Below are 18061 nucleotides of genomic sequence, written 5' to 3'. Positions count from 1 at the left end.
CATATTTATTTAGAACATCATTGCATTTAAATTTTCGAAATCGGACCACCCAGCTCTCCAGAATATGGTTGACAAAGTAGGTTTTTTTAGTGTACTTTGGCACACTGTATCTCGGAAAGTTGACAATATTTTTATTTTAATAAATATTAAAAAAATTCTTCATACTTTTTTATGTAACTGGACAGAAATTTAAATTTCTCTTACTTAAGCGCTAATTAGGGCAATTTTTTAAAGAATAGTCTAAAAAATCAGCTCGCGTCAGCTGCTAACAAAATCAAACATGTTTGGTTGATCAAACAGAGCGGAGCGGAGCTGACCTTATCAGCTTTCAGCTCCGCTCTCAGTGTGCGCGCTCTCATACAAGTAGTGTGTTTGTTTCAGAGAGCTGATAAGCCGTCAGCCGTCAGCTCCGCTTTCAGCTCGTAGTGTGCGCGCGGCCTTACATCATTAACGGCATCGTTCTTCACACACGGCAACACATTAGAACACTTTAAGTTGCAACTAATGAGACTCCAAAACATAATTGTTGGCATTTAGTTAGATGAGCGGCGCCAGGTTGACACACACTCGTACAGTCGCACACCCGCACACCTGCACACTCGCTTCGCACACTCGAAAAGTGACACGGCATGAAGATGAAGCAAATAAACAGCAGCAACAAAGGTGTGTGAGTGGGTGTACGTACTAGGGTAGTGCTAGTTGGACAGCCTCAACGAAAACAAATGCACCTAATGACACAATTTCCCACACACTCGCACACACACATACACATAGAAAAACTGGAGCAGGAAAAACTGTTATACCCGCCAAGAAAGAGCGTCTGCGAGTGAGAGAGAGAGCTTGAAAAAGTCCCGGCCTCTCATCGTTTTTAAGCCGAAGCTGCTGCGGCGAATTGGGGGAAATCCCGCGAAAGTCGGCTCTTGGCAATTCGTTTGCCAGTTGAAAGTGGCCAACAAAGCGAAGCAGTTCTGGCCAAGCCGGCAAATTGTGGCGAGCGAAAGACGAACGTCATCGACGCGTGTTAGCCAAGTTAAGTGAGTGGAAAGCGATCATTGACGGATACCGGGACATGACTACGGAAATTGATAGAGACTGACACTGCCATTGATTCATCAGCGAAAATACTCCACGATCTTCTCTACTTCCGGGTATGTTTTTCACTGATTTCACTAACTTTTTCTTTAACTCCAAGTCCAGGAAGCTGCCTTTAAAATCCCGGCATCCAGTCGAAGTTTCAGGTTTCAACTTGTAACCTAGTTTTTGTTAGTAATGCCATGTGCCTCCTTGTTTCCAAGTGCGCGCTTTTCTTGTACTTTACGCTGGCGCGCTGTTTTCCGCCTCTTTTCCTGTGCATTTTCTTGAATTTCTGCCATATAAATTCATGTTTAAACCACCTCCAGTCCCCTGGATATCCTCACAAAAAAAGAAATAAGCAAAAAACCAGATGAAGAAAATCCAACAAGAAAAGGGAAAAACACGAGAGAGAACAGCACTGAAAAGTGCAATGGCAGCCCGGAAGCGGCGGGCGGGCAACTGTGATTTGTATGAATGCTGCCATTAAGCTGACACGGCTTGAATGTACCTCCCTGTGCGGCCAACGAGGCGTATGCGTAACGCGAGACGGGCACTTGGCACAGGCGGTGGCGTATGCGTGATATGTGCTAGGAAGAAACTTTTAATCTGTCCGCGTATTACACAAAAGTTTGGATCCCTCCCACCCACATATCTGCCACGAATTCAATTGCCTTGAGTTTTATTTAGAAACAAATGGTGGCAGAGACTTTTCCGTGCGTATTTCTTGTTGTTGTTCTTGGTGCTGTTGTTGTTTTATTTTAAATGACATGAATTAAGATAACAAATTCGCAGAACACAGAAAACACAGAACCGAAGCTAAAAGAAAATAAGAAGGAAAACAGGGGAAATGCTGTGAAACTTTTTTCCACCCGAGACAAAAGCCCGTGAGGAAATTGTTGCGGAGCGCAAATAGAAAAGCCGGCAAAAGCAGCAACAACAATTGGTAATACTTAAGCCAAAGTCGCGACGCTGTCAAAGTCAGGAAGCTGTGCTGCTGGGACGAGGGAAAACCGACTGCTTTCCCTTGAAAAAGTCTAATAAATTAAGCAATTTACATGAATTGTCGTTTGCTGTGCAGCAGCAGCAGCAGTAGAAGCAGAAGCAGCCGCTTCCTTAGCATCCTTACTTTACTTATTTTCCTCATTTTCCCTTTTTTTCCCCCGCCCCGCCCCGTAAGACAACTCATTTGTTTGTCTCTGGGATTTGTCAGGGGTAGAGCCCACCCCCCTGCGTTTGCCAAAAAACTTTGCCACTCGCTGACAATGATTCAAAAGGCAGGTAACCGAGGAAAATCCAAGCAATTTGTTTAATTTCATTACATTTCGGTATGCGATGTTGTTGATGTTGTTTTGCAGTTTCCAGCGCTGTATGCGCTTATCTCTGCACATTTGCAACTTTTGCCGGACCCATTTTCATGTTGGGCTTCCTCCCCGACTAGTTGTTTTTATTTAGAAATGAAATTTATGTGCATATTTTGGCCATTTTGACTTTGAGCTGTTTTTCTTGTTGCACACTCGTGTATAAATGTCAACTCGAGTGCCACAGGGCACTAAGCATATGGCATGCCCCTTCTATCTCTCCCTCTGAAAATATTTTATATGTTTGGCGCTTTTTATTTTTGTATCTTTCGGGTAAAGTTTCTTCTATGCCCCACAGATAACCGGCAACAGTTCAAAGTTTCAGCTTGGTTTATGTGTTGTGGCAGGGGCGGACGGAAAAGTTTGGTCGGTGGAGGCTTAGAGCTAATTTTTCGCTTAAAGTCAACATGTGGCACAGAAACCTAATCAAACTATTGATTGTTTGACTGATTGTGGCAGCAGCTGGCAATGTTTTTATTGCCAAAGCGACAGGTAAAAGTTGCCAGCGAATGAAGCAACTTTCCCTCATCTTGGCTTTAACTTTTTCGGGAAAGTTTTCGCTTTTCGCTTTGCGCCTTGCGCTTTCCCTTTTGGCGCCACAGGAAATTGATTTCTGATGTGGCCCCGAACTCCTTCACCGAATTCTGCGAAATGGAGCCATCAGATCACATCACTTTGTGCTGTGATGCCTTTGGTGTTCTGTTTTCTTGTTTTTCTCTGCTTTTTTTTTTTTTTTTTGTTGGATTCGATTTCGCCGGGGGACAGACACACAGGTTAGGTGTTATAACCCCTTTGACATGCGTAAATATTTTCCCTGCACTCTGCTCTCCCCCATTTTCCGCATGCTTTTTATTGATTTTGCATAAGCAGCCGAGCGGAGCGGTGTGAGAAATTGAATCTCACATAAAACGCTGCAAGTACTTTGCATATAAAATCAAGTATACGACACGTTGGGCCCCAACACACTTGTTTGTCTTTGTGCTGCGCAACTACACACAGCCCTCGACCGAACCGAGAACATCTTCTTTCTATTAAGAATTTCGAATTTAGAGTTCGGAGCTGGTCAAGACCAAAGGCAAAGTTTTCCCGGCCTCAACTTGCACTCTGGCACTTAATCAACAACGAAACTAAATGCGGTCGGTGGTCGAGAGGTGCCCCTCATGCTCCTGACAAATGTGTAAATACCCAGACTCGCCCCGAAGGCCACATGCAAATGCTGTTGAAAACATTTTGGCAATTGCATAAAGTTTCACTTTGCCCCGAAAATTGCTCAAGCACCTGCTATTCTATTTGCAGTGAAATAAAAATAAGGAATTTCATGCTTTCATCTGCACAGAGCAAAAATATGACCAGAAAATATTTATTATTTCAAAGAAATTGCTGAATTAGTACCCAACAAGCAAGAGGATATATGATAAACTTAATTGAATGAACTGAAACGACTTAATCATGATTTTTCCGAAAACTATGAGTAGATTTTAATTCATAAAAATCAGTTTTAGGTAAATTTGCCTATGTACTTCCCTTCGACTCTTCAGTCTCCAAAAAATGTGTTATATTCGTTGCATAATTATTTTTTTTATGCCCAACGAAACACACATTTTGTCACTGGCTGTGGCTAAAATGGCATTTTTGCGCTTATTTAAGCCATTGCATAAATTTCAACTGAAAATGAATGCCAAACCACACACACCCGTGTGTGTGTGTTGGTGTATGTAAATTTACTTTGTGAAAGGCGGAGGGGCAGAATGGAGGTGAGAATGGTGGATCCTGGGGCAAGTGCAGGAGCCAGGACCAAGGCATAATGTGTGCTGGCCTTTAGCAACCAGACAGACGTGTTTCAGACATTTAGCATATAGCCGCACACTCCCCATCACACACACACACTGAAAAAGTACACCCTCGCACACATACAAACACTCCGGCAGGAGGCCGACACACACACACACACACACACATGCGCACGCCTCAATGTCAAAGTTGTCCAAAGAATGTGTGCGAAAATATTTTGCGAAATAAGGCGCGAATGAAAAATTTATAAAATATTCAAATAAGCACTTCGCATTTTAGCACCACGATAAGGAAATGCTCGCCCTCATAAAAAATATCTGTGGCAGTCGCAGAACCAAAAAAAAAAATTACGAAAATATGCAAAATTTTCATAAAATTAAGCGAGATGCAAGGGGTGTCCAGAGGGGGGAATGGCTGGTAGTCGAACTTGTTTTTTTAACGCAAAACCAAAGCCCTCAAACTTGAGCGATAAACGCAAAAACGTTTCATTCGGCCAAAATAAAACGATAAAGGAGCAAAAATAACGAAGCAACAAGAGGAGGAAAAAAACTATTTAAGTTTTAAGCGTTTGACGCTTTACAACCGCAAAATGTCGACACAAAGTTTCACACGCATCCCACCGCCATTTGCCATTTTCTCCCTTTCCCTCCTCCTCGAAATGGGAAAAGTGGGGGGAAAATGGGGAAAATGCGAAGCCGAGCAACGGCATCACTTCATTGCCATGTTAACCCAAAGTCATAAAGTCAAGGATAAAATGCAAAAGTGCCGAAGTTTTAATTTAAATTTGAGCAGCTATGCGCGCAGCCCAGATAAAAAATATGATCTCGCAAAAATAATACAGAGCGGGAAACTTTTGTCAGGCAGAATGTACGAGTCGGTCCTCCTTCTTTTTCTTCACTCACTACCCCAGTTGCCAATAACTCAGCGCGGTTCCCAGATACAGAAATTGAAGTTTCTGGCAAGATGACAATGTACACAGAAAAATACCAGAAGATATTGGGGTACTTGAAAACTATTGTCATTAAATTAATAATAATAATTAACAGAATAAGACATATCCCAAGAAAATCAACAAGAAACAAAATTTTAAATCATTTCTCATTTATTTTAGAACTCTATTTCTTAGGAAATCCCTTCAAGATACCTTTCCCTTATTTCCCAAGTTTCTTTCCATGTGACAAGAAGTTCGAGTGGAGAAAGTAGAAAAAGTGGGGCTAGGAAAGGGCCGCAAAAGAGTTACGATGCCTTTGAGTAAAGCACTTTCTGTGGTGGCCGCCCTAGCCCAGCCGCTGTCGTTATCTGCATAACTCATACGCACTGTGGCCGCCGCATAGTTTATTCGAGAGCAGGGAACAGAGAGCCAGAGAAAAGCCGGGAACTGCACAAAAATTTGCAACACATGGCAAACGCTTCCTACAGCAGCTACCCACACATGCTGCGATTTAAGCTTACGTAAATATGGCCAGACTTTCCAGCTTTCAGCCAGCATTTTTTCATCTTGGCAACACATCCTTTTCCCTCGCGCCACTGGCTTATCGACTTGCGCTCCCGGCTCCCAGCACCTGGCTGGTAAACTAGGTAAACTCTTTGCGGCACGACTCGAGTATTATCTATGCATGAGTGTTTTTAATTTCTCCGCCCGCCTCGCCCAACGTCACCAGCGACTTTTTGCCCCGATGCACCGATTAAGCTCCAAGCCACCAGTTGTTAAGGGCCACTTTACCCAGAAGGTTAAAAAATAAAGGAAGAAATCTAAACCTTAGTTATTGAAATTCACAGAGTTTATATAACGGACCTGCTCTCTTTAGTAATCACCATTCAGCAAGCGGTAAATACTTTGGAGTAAGTGCGGCATATTAAATTCTCAGAGCATCTGTTTAAATATTCTTTGCTGAATTAATCAACGATATGGAGAGCAGAGTAAATTAACCAAATATCCACTACACGCTTCTCAGTATTCAGGAGCAGCTCTCTCATACTTTCTTCATCAATTCGACGCCTCTGGAGCTCAACTCTTTGGCGAGAAGGCCTCAGCTGTCGCCATCCATCAAATGCCGGCAGATCCTTCTTTGCCCATCCATTTCGTGTGGCTCACTCGTCGCATTCACGCCCAAGCAATGAAAGGCCAAGGAGTGCGTTTGAATAAGGAGTGAAACAACAAGTCGGACGGCTTTCCACCCTTTAACACCAAAGCATTCCCCTCACCATTTTCACGCCCGCTTCCATGACGCACTCTGTGCGAGTTTCCCGCAATGAATGGCTGAATGACAGGCACAATGAATGGCACCGGCGGGTATGTCCGAATACCGGGAGTCCTGGAGGGGGTAATGGGTATCGTGGCGTAGTGGACAGGACATGGAATTGACAAGCAGCATGCTCCTAACGGGCCAAGACAATGGGCAATAAAGCGGTAACAGGCGAACTCAGCGCAAATACACAGGACAACAGCATGCAGCAGAGACGCCATGCTGGCCTTTTTCAGGATAAGTTTACCAATTTTCGAGGTATACAGTTTTAGAATCGACAAGCTAAATACCTTTTTACTTTTTTCTCAATCTTTAAAAAGTATTTTTAAGCATATCTTATCAAATATTCAATTTACTCTCATTGAAGAAAATAATACATCCTGTTTTGTTAGATATTTATAATTAGAAATTATAAATTAAGTACGAAATTAAACTACTACACGTTAATTTCAAAGCATTCTTTTTATTAAATTTGCCACATTTAGTCCTTTAACTCAAGTATTTTTCCTATTTCTCCAACCTGGTCTTGGCTGGCATACTCCTCAATAAAAGAGACCTCACCGAAGCTGACTGAAATAGAGGGGAGATGGTTGACAAATATGCTGGCCTACTTGCAATAACCACAGGGGAGTCGTAAAATATCCGCTAGTGACGACCCCTAAAAGTGGAACTTTCGCAAGTCGCAAATCATTTAATTTGCCATCGAGGAAAGTTTTCGGAATGAGGGTCTGAAATCCAAAGAACAAAGAATGTCTGGGTCAGTGCAGACAGGTAAACAATGGGATCTCAGCAATTTCATTAGCCACACAGAAATAACACAAATTTAAGCTGCAGAAGGTCACAGATAAAACCGAAAATAAAATCCACGGGAATTGTAAAACAAAAACGTAATAAAATGGATACCAACATGGGATGCAGAAGACGAACACGGGTTGTCATTGGTATTATGTCCTCGATTCTGACGGAGATTGGATGTGTGGCAAATGAAAGTTTCGCTGCTGATTGAGTCAATGATGATGCCATTAAAAGTCGCAAATTGATGTTTTTGTTTCAAATGTGTCAGCTGGTGTGTGTGTGTGTTGGTGTGTGTCCCTAACAGTCTCTGTGTGTGTGTGTATGTGTGTGCCAATTACAAGCGTTAGACGCTGTTATTCGCATTCTAACAACGGAAACAAGCCAGAGATTTATTTTTGATATTTCCGCTTTGGTGAAGCAGCAGCAGCAGCAGCAGCAAAACATCAGGGAGAAACTTTTTCGATAAAAATGTAAATTTATTGGATATGTGTGACAAACACGCTACAGTGCACTGAGAAAATATATATTTAAGTGAGGAGATTTTAGATTTAAGGCCAATGGCCCAAAAAATCCGATATACAATGTGGGAGAGAAAGAAAAACACGAATATAGAAGGCTTAGAATGTATTTTAAAAATAAACAAATATAATATATTGAAGAATAAACTTAATTGAGTGACTTTTTACATTTTAAAAAAATACTTAAATAAGAACAAGACTTTATAAAACTTATAATTATGCTTGACTTTTAATTCTTATTCTCAATTAATACATTTTAAACTACATTTATAATTATATTTGATTTTTCCCATGTATATAAATAACATTTATAAATACACACACATTATTCGATTCAAATAATAGTCATGTTTTTGGTTGATGAAGAAAGAAACATGGTGAATGGCGAGGGCAAAAGCTGTGATCTCTGCTCATCACGCACGACTTGAATCATATTTTTATGGTTTTTTATTAACACATTTCGATATGCGGAGTTAACAACAATTCATTCATTTGGCTTTGACTTCATTATTATTGTTAGTTAGTTTGTTGTTCGATTCCGTTGTCATGTCAACTGGCTGACTTTTTAGTAGTTCTCAAGTCTGGACTTTATGTAGCGTTGCGAATTGTATAAAAACAGCCGAAAACTTTGCGTATTACATAAAAAATGTATCATATGCGAGCACATAATTCCCTTTGTAAGACGATTTGTAAGGAAATAAACATCTTTGGACATTGTCAAAGGACGTAGGTGGCCCAGACAATAGGCGAAGAGCATAAAAAATGGGATTTAATGGCCAAATTAAGTTATGGCCAGGCATAAAAACTTCCCTCCCATTCGGTTTATGGCTCAAAGAGTTTCCTCTGACAATGCTGAAAGTAAAAAGTAATAACACAACAGAAACTGAGTAGCAAAAACGAGTAATTAAAATGATTTTAAGCAAACAAACAAACAGCTCAAATGGCCAACTGCCACTAAATGTGTTGTTTAATAAATTAATCAAGCACACAGACTGGAAAAGCATCAACAAAATAGTAATTAATACGAAATAATTATGTATTTAAGCAGCAAAATAAATATTATTTCACGCTGCGGAAGGTAAAAATTACTGGACAGCAAGAGCAGTATTGAAATTCAATTGGAATTAAAAGGGGAAAATGTGTTTTCACAGCCATCTCCAATTGCAGTGGAAAAATGCAAAAATAAATGTAGAACAAGGAAGAGATAAGTCGACGAAGACAACGTTATCGGGTGGAAATTATTCTCAAACAAAGTCACCAACAAAGGGACACAATAACAGTTCCCCCTTAAATGATTGCAGGGATAAAACATATTTTTAAATCAAAGCTGGGCTTGGCTTGGGGTTCGGGCAAAGGCTCGGGCAAAAAGGGACTTAACCGCTATTAGGCCGTATCGAGTGAGGAAAAGCGGCGGTGGTGCTGGGAAATCCAAAAAGGTTACAAATAGCCATCATAAAAACTTTATTTGTGCAAAGGATTGAAAACAGGAGTTGGCCAAAGGACAAAGACGACGACGTCCCATGCATGCCAAAGTCGGTGTCTCACTCAAACCGATAATGCACTGGGAAAAAAAATGTGAGAAAAAGCGAATGGTTGTTTTTCCAATATCCTGTAACCTCCTAAGTATATATTAATGGAAATGAGGTTATCAAACTTGACATAATTTCCTATGATTAACATTAGTAAGCCATTAGTTGTGATATTTTCTCTCCGTGTGGCTATATCCTTTCCCTCTAATATGGTCAAAAGTGAGCTGGGTTTGGTGGGGCGGTGAAGGTCGACAAGCGTGTTTATTGTTGTTTATGTGCCATGATGCCTTCCCCACAATTTGCAGTCCTCAAACTCCCCTTTGATTTTCGTTATTCGTTTCGATTCGATTCGATTCGGCTTGGATTGCGTTTCTGTGGGGCTTTGCGATTGCCTTTGTTTGGCGTTGTTAAAAAACATTTATGCGCCATTATCAAAAGCAATGCGACGCCCACACACCCACACATGTTGCTTATTATTGTTGTTGTTGTCCACGAGGTTATAGCATTTGATTATTGCCAGGGATTAAGCTATAATTGCGTATCGCATTTCGGTTATTTGTTTTCATTCCACGTCCCCAGCATCGGTTAATACGGATTCGGTATTTCCAGTTATCGAAATCATTAGCGCTGCAATATGTTTCGATGATATTCCGGAGAGCCCTTAAGCCCTTGCATTTGCACTGGACAGGGAGGTAACATAGTATAATGCATAATCAGGACTTTGTGGATGGCAGTGGGGCGTCTTTAAGTGGAAAACCCCAGAATTTTGGTTGGACTCAATCAGGAAACCACACAAACACACACGCAGATATCCATGGCAAGAGCCCAAACACGATGTGTGTGTGTGTTTGTTGTGTGTGCATGTAGCAGCTGGAATTGGTTTGAAAATTTCAGGCATATTTGGCAACGGGTCATTAAATACGGAAATTGAGTCAACAAAAGCCAAAAGACGCCAGGAAAGGAGCAGGAAGGATATATACAAGCCACTAACACACACGCACTTCCACCCACACACACATACAGTGGAGGCCATTCAACTAGTTCTGAGAAATTTACTTTTGATTGGATTTTCTGTATTTGTTATCAGAATGGTTAGATAACTTAACTCACAATTAAGATGGTTGTCTTTTTATTTAATACATTTATGTATTTTTTATATATTTTCAAGGTTTTTATAAGTTAAATAATGATTGTTTTGGAATGAATCGGTTCTTAAGTTTTAAATACAAAGAAAATTTATTATTTTCTGTGGATTTTAGTCTTAGGTAATTGTCTAATTTGATGAGCAAATACCCTTAAATTATAAATGAATTCCGAAATATTTATTTTTTATACAAAATTGGAATACTAGTACATCTGGGAGCTACTTTCCTGAACTCTGTTGCCCAAAAAACACACGTGAATGAAGTGCCCAGCACACAAACACATTCAGAAAAAGCAAAAAAAAAAAAAAAAAAACAGCAAACATCTCGGAAGTTTTATTTTTGGCCTGTTTTGGGATCGCTGGCAAAAGTCAGGCTACATAAAAGATGCCCCGAATCGGTTACTTGTTTTTGTTGCCCCGAAAAAGCCCGTCGTCTGGCTTTTGATTATGTAACCCTCGGTTTTTAGGGACCCCAACCAAGCATAACAGATGCAAAGCCCACGGATAATTGCCGTGGCGAGAGGGCTGCCTTCGATTGGCTGCCAATAACAGGGCAGAAAGGACTCACAGGACCACATGTATGTTATGTGCATGTGTGTGAGCTTCGAGTCAAAGGTTAAACTAAGCAATGTGTTGATTGCGGTTCAAGCGTGAAAGCGGTTCAATCGTATTTGCCAATACTACTATTTAAATTGTTGATTTTGTGCAAATGTGGCAGTGAGAAAAATGGAAGCCGAAACAGGCAAAATATGTCTTAAGAATTTGTTTAGTTTTCAGGGAGTTTTTCATACAATTTATTCTTTGTAAATAGTTAATAAATAAGATAATTTGTATAGTATTTTTATACTTCTTTAAATATTTTCTTTCACTGAGCTAAGCGGAACTAAAGCCGCCAGCTGAACACACTTGGTAATGGGCCGGGCAGGCCTCTCTCTTCTGCTGCCTTCCCCAAGTTTTGGCCACAAACTTCCTTGATAAACAAAGCAGCCTGAACTAGACAACCAGACGCTCCAATTATGTTGTACACAAGGCAAATGAGGATGGCTGGAGGTGCTGTCCCGGGTTACGTATGTACTATATCACGAGCCCTCCCACCAGCCGAGCGGAGAGTGTGAGTTATAATTGAAATAATTGCTGGTTATTTGGAACAATCAGCACCGCAGGTGGGCGGCAAACTTTGTCCGTGGCTGTGGCGTTGGCTCTGGGTCTGGGTTATAGTTTATCCACCCCCCAAAAACCCCAGGAACACCGAATATTCATTCGTATTCCTCCATTGCACCCGCTGTGTGCAAGCAATTGCTCATTAAATATTAGTCGTAACTTATCTGTGGGGCAGATAATTGCGGGGTAATGCTGGGTTTTTGGTCAATTTCTGGTCAGCAGCTCGAAAACTTGCAAATCTATGCGGTTGCTAAATCGATCAAAACCATAAGGTTTTGAAATCCAATCCTTTACTCTCTTATTTAGGTTAATTAGACAGTCAGGTGATCAGTATATATACTGCTATTGTTTCAACGAAATCCCCCCTTGGCAACCATGGCTCATGGTATGCAATAAACATAATTAAAAAGCCTTTAATTCAGCCTACTGAGAAATGCCAAGAAAATTAACTTTTCAGCATTGTTGGCGACAATTTCATGCAAGAACTGCCGCCGCTGCAGATACTCGCCCCAAGGCACAACAAGCGCAATTAACATATTTTATCAATCTTTTTTTTTTCTGGCCCCCTCTGCCAGCCTCACTTACGCAATTTAAATAACTCAAGTGGCAAACGGCGCAAAAGAGCAAAGGACACTCGAAGCAGGCAGGAAGGAGGGAGTGCGTTTGGGCTGGCCTCGGAGTCGGGGTTTGGGGTTCGGGGTTCGGGGTTCACAGGTCCATGGACGTATGGCGAAGAGTCACCAGCTCCATAAACACATTAACACTTTGCGTACGGCCGGGGTGCTTACGGGTGGGTGGTGCTGGGCTGGCAGGTGAAGTGCTGGCGGGTCAAAGTTGGCCAGGCAACATTAAGCCCGCCAAGTATTTTAATTTTTTTCACATACATCGCTGATTCGTGCACTGCAACAAAAGCAGTCTTTGAAGTCAAAGAAATAGAATGCATTTTGTACGTATTTTTATATAAGAAATGTAGAGTAATAAGTGTTATTTATTATTTATTATTTATCGTATTTACAATTATTAAATTCATTTAGTATTTCTGAAAACTAAAAACCACTATTAAGTCCTAGCTGATTTTGCTCCCTTTTTTCCCCAGTATCCTGGCAGACTGGGTGCGATGTGGGTCGTCTGGCAAGGTCGCCTAGCAGCGGCCAACTCACGCACTTGGCGGATAAACAGGATCCTCAGGATATGCGAGAGGCTGCCACATAAATTACACTTTAATTTTGCAGCATTTTTGGCCACGGCTTATAAATCAGCCGGTTTTCGCCGAACGCGACGTCGACAGCTGCTGCTGGTCCTTTGCCGGATTCTCGCACTCGGCACTCGGAGGCCTGCGCCTCCTCTGGTTCCTCTGGCTACCCCTTGTCTCCGTTCCCTCCGTTTTTCGCGGGGCCAGGCCACTCGCAATATTGAAATTTCAATTTAATTACATAGAACGAGGACCCGACCCCAGGACCAGGCCCATGTGCCCGCAAAATGAGCTGTCGTTGTGGGTCAAAAGGAGCGTGGAGAGGAGTCGGCGGCACCGCGAAAAGAGCCACCCGAAAGCCACCCAAAAAATTACAAGGGAACCCTGTTAGATGTGCTCACTTGAACTGAACCGCTCGACGGCGGTTTGGCTTAATTTGTTGAGATAATTGTGCCGAAATTATATTATTATTAAATTCGCATCCGTTAGTCGTTGTGCTCGTCCTCCTGCTTTCTTTTTTCCTTCATGCTTATTATGAAAATTGGATTTCAAGTGCTCTTTCTGTGTGTGCGCTCCGTGTGGGTGAGCTTCGACCTTCCTCTTTACGTAATTGGATTTTGTGTGAGATTTGGCCAGAAAAAAAGCTGAGGCGAAGGAACGGAAAAGGCCAAATGTTATTAGCTGGGGGTCCTGGAATCAGTTTCCCAAAATCCTTGCCCCGACCAGGAAGGAGTTCCATTAGGACATAGCCTGCAAACCCATTGCAATCCTATTTTGTGACTCAAGTTCCGCAAAAACCATAGAATAACTCAGCTTGAAAGTTGCCGGGCATTTCTCGGCCTCATTTATAAATTTCGCACGCTCAGCGAATCGCGGATTTAAGGCTAAACTGGGCGTGGCACTTTCGGGAGAACAACAACAATGCCCTGTTATTCTGTAAAGTTTCGGGGCGGGGCTTTTAATTAATTCGCGGCATCAAAAGTGGAAACAGAAGCAGACGCAGCGCAAAGATTCAAAGTCAAGTTGCCAGCGAAATCAGCTGAAAAAAAAAAAAACAGAATATACACCACGAGAAAGAAGCCAACAGAAAAACAAAATAAATGCGTATGAATTCACAAAATATGATTATGAATAAGGGCCATTCATGCAAAAGACTCAGCTGCCGCGGAGGGAACCGCAAATGTGGGAAAGTTGCCACATGAAAAGGGTTCAATGATGGCCCGGGGACTGGGGGCTGCCGGCGGGGCTTAACCACATGCCGATCATGGGGCGTGCAAAATCAATTTTAAAGCGTATTTAATAAAAGCGCATTTATGCGCATTCTGCGGCAATTAAGTGCAGCAAACTGCAGGCATCGCGTTGATGTTGCAGCAGAAAATGTTGATGCTGGAGCTCTGATTAACCCTTAAACAAAGTGAATCTTAGAATTTAAAAACAAACTCACTTTAAGATATATCTAAAATACAATTTAAATTCTTCTACTTGGATTGATTTAATTCTACTTATTTTGTTTACTATATTATTCCTTATACCTTTCCAAAAAACTCAGTTAACCTTTAGTACTTGTCCCCACTTTATTACCAATGGTTGCCAACGGGTTAAGGGCACGTGCTTGTCCCAGTAATTAAGCTGATGTGAAAATCTTTGACTTGGTGCGAACACAGCGAGCAGGCAATTAAATTGTCCAGAGGACAGAGCCTACCGGCTTAATGCTGCACCACCCGTTGTTGGTGGTGGTGACATCACCGGAGCACCCCCCTCTCTATCCGGATCAATGTCATCGACTGCAGCGACAGATTTATGACAATCCGAGGGACTCGGCCACGTCCGACTCTCATGCTCACCTGACAGCTGCCTGATGATGGCCTGCCCCCTTGGAGGACCGAAACTTTGAAATCAACATTTCAATTTGTTGGCGGCTGCCGCTGCCGGCAATTTGGTGTGAAAAACTTGTAGCTATTTTTAAGTCATCAGCGGGAACAGAGGCAGCATCTGCAGCAGCAGCGGCTGGAGTTGCCGGGCAACTTTTATTGCCCATGTGCGGGGCATGTCTTCGTGCCAATTGCGTCATGCCAGGCGAAATGTGTCAAGTGAGCGGTGACTGATGTGGCGAGTAACAAGGAGTCGTTACACACTGAGCCAAAATAGGGGGGGTGAAATTAAATAAGAAAGAAAAGCGATAAGGGAGACCCTTAGAACTATTATTGAATCACAGGAAAGGTAGCTTAAATAAAGATTATTATATCAAAGGTAAGGCAGGGGTCTCTTTCCCCCTCTAAATCCACTCCAGTAGAAGTAGTAGTACTAAAAGATTCCTCTCAGTGCAAGGCTTCCCTCTGTACAACCCCCACATTTGTCTTAAGAAGTGTTGCATGCAAAAAGTATGCATAAAAATGTACCATTCAAGCGCTGGAATTAAAAGTAACGAGAGAAACGCTGCCGGCACAGGAGTTGCAAAGAAGGCAAAGAGTAGCCCAGGAGCTGGCACTTGATATGGCGTTGGCTTTATTCCGGCAATTGTCTGAGACAGTTAACCCCAAGGAGCACACGACTCGGGACTCGGGAGTCGGATACATAGCAGACAGTACAGTACAGTGTACATAGAAGGCAGCTCTCCTCTTGAGCCGCTGTCATTGTCAATGTCTCCAGACAAATGCGCCTGAAATGGCATAACAGGCGAATGAGTTTGAGTTTGCCAGTAGCCCAGCCCACTCGGAAAATGCGAGGGGTTTGGGAAATTTTCCAAGGCAAGTGGCTTGGCCCACGCAAATTCGGTGCACGCGCAATGCTAATCTTCTTTTAATTAAACGCAAGTCTAAGAGGCTTCTTCCCTTCAGTTAGCTAATTGTCTTTTGTCATTTGTCTTTTTGGCCAAAATATATGCCAGCGACAAGCGACAGTTACATATGTGGAAATTCACAATTGCCGAGCGAGGAATGTAAGAATGGAAACACAAATGTTTTCCTTTTTTTTTTTGGCCCTGACAGTGACTGCTTCGAGGTTAAACTCAATAATTGTATCAGAGCTAATTAAAATGAATAGAATTAAGTACGATGACAAAGGGAAGTGGGGAATAAGATGGAGAGATACTTTTGGCATTTGTTTTCCTTGTGGTAGGCATACATTCTATTTTTATATTTAATTATATTCACTTTAATAATACATAAATAATTGTGCTAGATATTTAAAGAGATTTAGCAGATAGTATAAGCTTGGACTTCAAATTGTTTTTCCCTTAAACAATGTAAAGTTTATCTTGGAATTGATTTCAATGAATATAAATATGTATAGCCCTCAACAAATATTAATTTATATATAATTACACCAGATAAGTTGTAATTGCTTCAGTTCAAAAGGTATAAATATGATGTACTAACATGATTTCCCCCCTTATAGAAGGGAAATTCTATTTTCCAATAATGATAAATGGCAAAAATATTAGGCAAAATCAATCAAAATATGAAAATATGAACAGCAGGCAAGGCTGGACAAAAAAAGAAAACACCAAGAGCAGGGCAGAGGCAGGGAAAGCATACAAAATATGTCAAACACAATTAATTATGAAATGCATAAAACAAAGCCACAGGCATAAAAACAACAATGGGAGGCCATAAAAGCGTCAGAGGATGGAAAAATGCATGAAAAATGCGACAGACAAAATTATCATTCATAATAATTTGTACAAACAAAACGGGGGGACAGGAACCGAGGGAGTGAAAATGTTTGCAACTGTAGCCTAGGTAAACAAAGGGAAACAGGGGGGGGGCAAGATGGGCGCAATAGAATGTTTCACGTCGAGCCAACAATTACAAAAATTGATGTTTTATTTAAAATACCAGACGGCAAGATGGGCTGGCGCAGTCGGGGAATAAAAATAACAACAGCAGTGATAATGTTGCTGGCAACACATGTTTACAACGGCAGCGAGAACAACCGCAGATACAACAGCAGCAGCAGCAGCAGCAGCAACGGCTGACAGCAGGCCCGAGAGGCCCGCCCCCTCTTCAGACAGAACGTCAGACGCCTGTGCACACATTTTAATCAATAAACAAACGTGAAAATATGACAAACAAATTAATAAAATGCAGCAAACGCCGGTCGAGACAGTGACAAAATATTATAAATGCATTCAAGGGCTCTTTGTGAGTGGTGCCAGGAGGGGGGTGCGGGGGCAAAAAGTGAAGTGGGAAAAATCAGGGAAAATTCAGGGGGATAAGGTCTATATATAGCGCCACAGCATCCATCCCTTTCCCGCTCAGCCGCCGACTAATTGTGACAATTCGGTCTCACACAAATGGCATAATAAATGTTGAGCCGAGGAAATGATGTGTGAAGTGCATGCCTTTGTATTCCCCCCCTTAACCCACCGATCTGCTTAACCCTCTGATTTCCCCCCTTTTTTTCGGGATACCAGACAACCGATGACCAAGCGGAAGTGATTTTTGGTTTCAGCGCACGATTTTCTGTCAGCTGGAAATGCATGGCACAATGCCGCGATGCTGATGCCGGGCCCAGCTATTAGCCAAACTTTGTCTACACTGAGAGAAAAGTGTTGTTGATTAATATGATAAACTAATTTTGATTTGTTTACTCTGCCAGAATACCTTAAAAAAATCAAGACTATGAACAAAGTCTTACACTTGATTAATTTAAATTGTACAAAACAAATATGCAGCTTGCGTTACATTTGATTTATTTTATGTCATTCTTATTTGGTTTTATTTATTATTTGTGATTTCTGTATAGTCAAAATAAATTTAAATCTCTTTCTTTTCTTCTTTTCTTATCAAAAATCAAGCTCAAAATCTTGTTTACAAGGTCAAACAATTTAAAATCAATTTATTATTTATGGCAGTGTTCCTGAAAATCTTGACTTCCTGATCGCGAAAACTCTTTACAAGTAACAAAGTATCTCCTAATATCTATCATCAAAAAATCACCTTTTATTCAACATTTTTCCCAGTGCATAATGGGAACAAATCGCCCTTCATTGTTTACGACACAATTGCTGAACAATGCCAAAAACAGGAAGCGCCGATATGCACAACCCTTTTTTTTTTTCTCTCCTGTCGGGGGGCAGATAGATAGATTGTTTGAAGGACTGGCGGCCAGTGTGCGGCTTCCTGCATTGAAGCGCATAATTGAGCAGCGGGGAAGGTCGTAAATAATGCAAAAGCCAATTGCTGGCGGCCAGCGAAATAAGCAAATCCAAATTGGATGCCTTCGAGTGGACGGGGACGGGCTGCTAATTAG

At 41.6% G+C, this 18061-nt stretch overlaps 2 protein-coding genes across 2 annotated transcripts in view; both read left to right on the top strand.

Annotated features, from left to right (window-relative positions):
- The first annotated feature begins 958 nt into the window (after positions 1-958).
- beat-IIb (beaten path IIb) overlaps positions 959-18061 on the top strand; it is a 35185-nt gene continuing 18082 nt past the window's right edge. Inside the window, exon 1 of the mRNA XM_017167820.3 lies at positions 959-1148. The gene's annotated coding sequence lies outside the window, so the exon portion shown is untranslated. The remainder of the gene's footprint in view (positions 1149-18061) is intronic.
- On the top strand, positions 12503-13107 carry LOC138929027 (uncharacterized). Its single transcript, XM_070287525.1, has 2 exons — positions 12503-12562; positions 12713-13107. Exons 1-2 carry the CDS (start codon positions 12554-12556, stop codon positions 13043-13045), a joined length of 342 nt encoding a protein of 113 aa, XP_070143626.1. The 5' UTR covers positions 12503-12553; the 3' UTR covers positions 13046-13107.

Source organism: Drosophila kikkawai, chromosome 3R, assembly GCF_030179895.1.
Source record: "Drosophila kikkawai strain 14028-0561.14 chromosome 3R, DkikHiC1v2, whole genome shotgun sequence".
In the NCBI taxonomy this organism is placed as follows: domain Eukaryota; kingdom Metazoa; phylum Arthropoda; class Insecta; order Diptera; family Drosophilidae; genus Drosophila; species Drosophila kikkawai.
This window is presented reverse-complemented; position numbering and strand designations above follow the sequence as displayed.